At 34.8% G+C, this 6,015-nt stretch overlaps 2 protein-coding genes across 3 annotated transcripts; both read right to left on the bottom strand.

The window, feature by feature from the left end:
• Positions 1–6: 6 nt before the first annotated feature.
• On the bottom strand, positions 7–4,278 carry LOC128882152 (uncharacterized). 2 transcript variants are annotated; one of them, XM_054133722.1, is made up of 5 exons: positions 3,813–4,278; positions 3,555–3,671; positions 3,375–3,492; positions 2,635–2,724; positions 7–1,633 (listed from the first exon to the last, which is right to left on the bottom strand). In XM_054133722.1, the coding sequence occupies exons 1-5, from the start codon at positions 4,059–4,061 to the stop codon at positions 1,521–1,523; spliced, it is 687 nt and encodes a 228-aa protein (XP_053989697.1). In that variant the 5' UTR covers positions 4,062–4,278; the 3' UTR covers positions 7–1,520. The 2 variants fall into 2 exon arrangements, with proteins under 2 accessions (XP_053989697.1, XP_053989696.1); XM_054133721.1 differs by having other exon boundaries at positions 2,463–2,724.
• A 170-nt stretch (positions 4,279–4,448) lies between these two features.
• On the bottom strand, positions 4,449–6,009 carry LOC128882153 (uncharacterized). Its single transcript, XM_054133724.1, has 4 exons — positions 5,826–6,009; positions 5,632–5,765; positions 5,326–5,458; positions 4,449–5,226 (listed from the first exon to the last, which is right to left on the bottom strand). The coding sequence occupies exons 1-4, from the start codon at positions 5,928–5,930 to the stop codon at positions 5,179–5,181; spliced, it is 420 nt and encodes a 139-aa protein (XP_053989699.1). The 5' UTR covers positions 5,931–6,009; the 3' UTR covers positions 4,449–5,178.
• Between the last annotated feature and the right edge of the window lie 6 nt (positions 6,010–6,015).

Below are 6,015 nucleotides of genomic sequence, written 5' to 3' on the forward strand. Positions count from 1 at the left end.
AAAACGTACAAGGAGAAACATAAGTTTCATCAAAAGTACCTTAAGGGCGTAGACACGAGTAATGCAGCGCGCTATAGACCGACAAAATCTGGCCCGAAATATGGGTTTGCGCGCCGGTGCTTTTTGTTCTCATATGAACATATTTTGGGCTGAATGAGGGCCTTATTCGAAACAGGAAGGTCCAACGAAGAGCACTCTGGTCATGGTTGAACGAGATTGTGTTGATATTTAATCATATGAGCGTCAAAATTCGAGCAAAAGTTGAGCAAAATACATCCGCAGAACGGAAGTATTTTTATTAGATTACTAAACGGATTTTGTGACTCAAACGATGACCGGAGCGCTCTTCGTTAGACTTTTCTCTTTCGAATGAACCCTCATCCAGGTGATCTGTGTGAGATGGCGCCTACTGAGGAGGACTGCTAACACGAAATCGGTACATATGCGACGTTGCCATTCTAGCATAACAGGATTGGTCCATCCATCTCGGAGTAAGAAGCAGTACAAAATTTTTCAGTTTTGTCCAAAAGAAGAAACAGGTAAAAAAATGAAAAATCGCAAAATGTCTTCATAACGGGACCACCGGGGAGACATGTTCTACAAGAAGCAAGAGGTTCCATCCCGATTGGACAGGCCATCTCGGTGGAATCGGGCAACATACATTTAAAAAAAAAAAAATGTACACATCCAATTGAGTAACCTCCTCCTTTTCGAAGTCGGTTAAAAAATTGTAATTGATCATTCGATTTTTCGTTCTGATAAAATCTCGAATTTTTATAAATCACAAAAAGCATGCGTATTTTTCCTTGAAAATGCGTAAGTAAACAGTCAGAGGCCGCCATTTTGTTAATTTAAAAAAAAAAAGAAAGAGTTACGATTAAGTGTTAGATTAACTATTAAACTATTGATTTTGTTTCGTCGATTTGATTTTAGATGAACCAATAAAACATTATGATGGTCATCGCAAAACACTACATGTGGAACACGGTACAACAATTATGGCAATAACGTAGTTAACAATAAATATTTTGTTTTGAATTTGTATCGAATAAAGTTAAAATATAGACTAATAATTTAGTATTATTTGTTTTATAAAATATATTAAACTACTTTTTAAAAATATTAGAAAAAATGAAAAGAAATGTACTAAAATAAAAGTACTAAAATAAAAGTATTTAGAAAAAATGGATATTTTGAATAATTTTTTTGTGCAGTAGTAAAAAACGTGTTCTCCATCTGCTTCGGTGCGCTGGCACGAGTGCTGCGGGCCATTGCTTTTAATAATTTTAGGATATCTCGAAAACTATTCATCGGATTAATTTGAAATTTGCATAGAATATTTTCAAGCTATCATACTATAAAGAAATGCAAAAGAAACGATTTTTTGAAAATCCTGACTGGATGTTCACCCTCAGGCGAAGAAATCTTCCACAGTTTAGGGATACAAGTATTTAACTAGACTACTTTACAAATACAGCACTGCAATGAAGCTAAAAATTTGAATTACTATGTTACCGACTTTAGAGCTCTTTTGTGTGCTTGAATCGAGTCGCGTACTTTTCGGTACGTATCATTGTCCACGTCCTTCTCTTTTTGAACGACAGTAGCCTGGATTGCATTTCGAAAACGGTTGCTGCGAACATTTATGTTTGTTTCATTACTCGAAACATTCCACATTATTGGCGAATGAATAGTGTGTATGTATTTGTTTCATCTCAAATCTCTGCGTCAGGTATATCACTCAAATTAAAATGTGTTGTTGTCCATGTAAAAACAAATGAAATCTTTGTTATGCTTTGGACTTTTTACGATTATTCGAAAAATACAGTCTCTTAAATTTTGGCAATCATCGTCGATTTCTATGATAATTACAAATAAAAAAAATGTTCATTTCTGTATCTAGTAAACAAGCGAATTTTGATTTTCTTCTTTTCTAGTCGCAATACGTAATTCTTATTAAAACATACCTATAATGTTGTTGAGTATTAGAAGTGAATGTTCAATTCATGTGTCAGTTTGTTTAGTACTTGAACTACACGCAATAACATGGTTTGACTTAAACTTTTATAACTCTCACGATATAGGTATTAGAAATACGGCATTTTTAAATAATAGCTATCATGAGTCTATGAAATCATTCACGGTGAAGTTTCTTAAATCTTCGCATTGCCATTACCTCATGATGGCTACAAAAATATTCAGTATAATATCATTAGTTCTAGTTACGTGAGATTGTTATATGTTACGTGTGTAATTTTATCAATGTTATTAAAAATTATTTAAAAATTATTTCTATGTGGAAATATAAAATGGTTTTTAGTGACGAAGAGTACTATACACGAACTCCCCATCCTCCTCGTTTTCACATGGACTGCAACCCACATCAATTAGCAGAAAATCTCTAAAACTGAGTAGAAAAGTGATCGATTTGACGTGGAATGTTCCATGCATATATATTTTACCCAGAAACAGCTAATAATCCACAAGCATGCTGCACGATATATGAATAGATCGAATCACAGCCAACGTTACAGATAATGATTAATGCCAACGCAATAATCATATGTGCTACTATCAAGTAATAATATCTATGTTCGTCGATGAAGTAACATGCTGGAAACATGTATCCTATACCTCGCGACACGTTTAACGGTGCGACGATGTCCAATACAAGCGGTACCAAAGGTATTTGAATAAATGTAATCGAAGCAACTACTGCCTCCGCTGCAAATAAATTCTGATGTGACACAGGTGTGCGGAATAAGATTAAACTAATTAAATTAAAGAAAAGCTAATTAAATGTTAAAGTGTTGTTTCCCGAGATTAGAAAGGAGGATATTCAAAAATAGCCATTTTTCGACCGGTTTGGAAACCAAAAATGCATGCAGGACTGTTTACAGGGCCGAACATAGAGCAAAAAACTTCTTTGTTCAAAAATGGGTGGAAACATGTAAAACTGATAATGATCGTACGACAGCGAGTACTCACCTACGTATAACTTGTGGTTAGTGCGTATTTTAGTTTTAATATCCAAAACATGCAATGAATACTATGCTTGATTGTTCAAACTTTCAACTGTCGACTGTAATTACTAGACTGCGGATCTTTATGCATTTATAGGAAATTTAATGTGCAAGAACCTACAAAATGCACACAATATGCAAGACTATAAAAGAGATCGAAAGTAAAGTTCATGTTATAAGATTTGCAGAATAAAATATATTCTGATTTAGGTTCAATTTTTGTAGGCACGTTCGCGAAGATTTTATTTCGCATAAAGATCCGCAGTCTAATAATTACATTTAATTATTTCATATTTTTTATAATTACATTTAATTATTTTATATTTTTAATTAATTAATAAATAAGCTTACTTAAATAAAGAGTCGTAATGAACACCGCTTTCTCTCCATATATGTTCATAATATCGTATTCGGCCTTCGATTTGATGGCCTTCCAGTCATCGAATATATCCTCCATAATTACCTTGAACTACGAATTTGTTAGTAAATTATAGTGAAAGTCACGGCTGATAGCAATGAATATCTCTTCACCCTTGGTTCATTAACGCTATAATGGTATAGTTTCACCAAAACTAAAAACGCCGTGCACAAAAATGGACACTGGTCATATAGAGCATCCGGACTATCGGAAATTACAACTTTCGCTACCTATAAATAAAATCAATACAATAAATGTCGTTCGCAACCATACTTATGTATGTATACGAATTTTTATTATTATCAACATTGCGATAGAACGTTAATTCTAGTCGAATAAACGACAGGAATCAATGTAATATGAGTACTTACCTGTATAAAAGTACTTATTATAGCCATTATAAATACAGCAAGTCGCGCAAAATATTTTGAACAAGTACTTTGATAAAACCATAATCCGCAAATTTGAGTGAACGTTTTAGTGGTCTTCAAGTATCGCCTTATGACAGTCGTGGCATCCATGGTAGAAGCACAACGAACTCCAAAACCCGAGTGATTGTTACGCGAAAAGAAGCAGAAAGTTTGACGATCGTCATAAATGATCGCATAGCTGTCGGTCATATCATTAAGTGGTTGCTTGAATAATTCATAGACATGCAGAAGCTATTACGCGTCGCCTGACTACAACCCTTATTGTCTTCAATTACTGTTGCGAAACACGTGAAACCATATAGTGCTCGTTAAAAATTAATCTTGAGACGTCTGAAAGCTTTCAATGTCAGCAATTGGTCTTGTGAAGTATTTGAAATCGTTTGATTATACGGTATACCATTACAGCGAACACTTTTCCAACATATTTCTTAAGTGAAGAACATTTAGTTTCCTAGATGTATTTCTACATGCGTTGCGGCACCAACGAGCAGTCAGTTCTAGTTCCACAACGTTAAATGATTTTTATTTACAATGGTTTACGTACAGCGGTACTGTCATTGATTCTTTGATCGGGTATCAAAATGCACACTCTGTTACGTACGCGTATTCTTCGAAAACTACAATTTATTCGTAAGTTTTAGTGGTACAGATCTAAAAGTCGTCTAGGTACTTGGCCTAGTTTTGTTACTTTTTCAAAGGTTTTTATGGTGATTATATTCTACAGCGTCGACAGTTAAAGGTATTATGGTTGGCACAGTCATTAATGCGCGTTCGCAAATTGTAAGCGTTTAGGTTTATCAGACATTTGGCGACCACATGCATCGCGGTCACTTTTACCACTTTTACCGGTAATATTTTTCCTCGGCTTGCCAGGCCCCAAAACTTTAGAATTACCGTTTTCTTCTTCAGCTGACTCCTTCGACCCTGTATCCGAATATTTTAGCCAATAACTTGCAAATTACCACTTACACCCGACAATTTTTTCACCACCTTCGAGTCCTCGAGGGCGATGTTTTTCTAGCGAGCAAACAGATACAAATTTACCGTCGAATGTGCAACATCTCGTTGCAGAAACCTCTTTGCAAATGAAGAAATTGTTGATTTTTAACAAGTGTATCTCCACATTTATTTACCACGTCACTGAGACTGTGGTAGAACGTGTACCACTTCGGTAATATTTGCGAGGAGTGCGGGTACGCAACAACACTTAAATTTTAATAACATGTGAGTCGTGCGCTATAACTGAACACATTGTGAAGACTTCGTCAATTACTATGTTTCTATTTAGTTGCGAATGTCTCAATGTTTACGTGGATTGCAATACCGTAAGGTAGGAAACGGACACTTTCACAATCTGAAAATGAAATCGACATTATCGAAATGATTTAACGCTAGATTTTACTCGCAATTCTTTAATTATACTACGTGCAATATATGAATGAAAGAACGTTACCTCTACGAAACTTCTTAAATTCATCGATATCAGCCCACCGATAGTAAATTGAGGAGGTATCAAGCTTCTTCTCAATATCAGTACGTATAATGCTTGAATTTTACATGAACCATTATACCACAGAGACTCCCATCTGTAAGCATAATTATGAAAAGGAAAAGGATCGGTTTCTGTTATTTGCGCTTAAATAATAATCGGGAAACGAAGCGCACTTTGTTTAATCGTTTGAGTAATATGCATAAATGATGCGTTCATTTTGAAATATTGCAACATTTCGACCATGCTTTGATATTATTTAGTACTTACACTGCATCGTAAATATCGTTGCCAGCGTCCATTACAAATTGTCCCTGAATTGCGAACACAAGTAGATGAGCCACTTGAGCCAATGTAAATGCCAAACTTTGATAGAATTCAGCACTCGGTTCCAATTTCGACACCTAAAGTAATACTTTGTATTAATTATAGATCAACGTATACTCGTGCAAAGAATAACGTACCTTTAGCATCGTAACAGTGAGTGAGCTGATTATGATTACCATCAGAACAGTAAAATGTATTTTATAGATATTTTCGACGTCATTCATATATCTGTTTCGAAACATTTAATTATGAAAGACCGATCAGTATTGCTTAAAATTGAAAAACGTACAAGGAGAAACATAAGTTTCATCAAAAGTACCTTAAGGG

This window comes from Hylaeus volcanicus, unplaced genomic scaffold, assembly GCF_026283585.1.
Source record: "Hylaeus volcanicus isolate JK05 unplaced genomic scaffold, UHH_iyHylVolc1.0_haploid 22730, whole genome shotgun sequence".
Lineage (NCBI taxonomy): Eukaryota > Metazoa > Arthropoda > Insecta > Hymenoptera > Colletidae > Hylaeus > Hylaeus volcanicus.

What these genes read in the sequence shown, in the direction of transcription:
- LOC128882152 (XM_054133721.1), bottom strand. Translation starts at nt 4,061, where the DNA reads ATGACCGACAGCTATGCGATCATTTATGACGATCGTCAAACTTTCTGC. An exon ending in ATAGCGTTAATGAACCAAGG is followed by an intron (nt 3,493 to 3,554) that starts GTGAAGAGATAT and finishes ACAAATTCGTAG; the next exon opens with TTCAAGGTAATTATGGAGGA. An exon ending in CATTACGACTCTTTATTTAA is followed by an intron (nt 2,725 to 3,374) that starts GTAAGCTTATTT and finishes ATTTATTTGCAG; the next exon opens with CGGAGGCAGTAGTTGCTTCG.
- LOC128882153 (XM_054133724.1), bottom strand. Translation starts at nt 5,930, where the DNA reads ATGTTTCGAAACAGATATATGAATGACGTCGAAAATATCTATAAAATA. An exon ending in TCACTGTTACGATGCTAAAG is followed by an intron (nt 5,766 to 5,825) that starts GTACGTTATTCT and finishes GTATTACTTTAG; the next exon opens with GTGTCGAAATTGGAACCGAG. An exon ending in ATTTAAGAAGTTTCGTAGAG is followed by an intron (nt 5,227 to 5,325) that starts GTAACGTTCTTT and finishes TTTCATTTTCAG; the next exon opens with ATTGTGAAAGTGTCCGTTTC.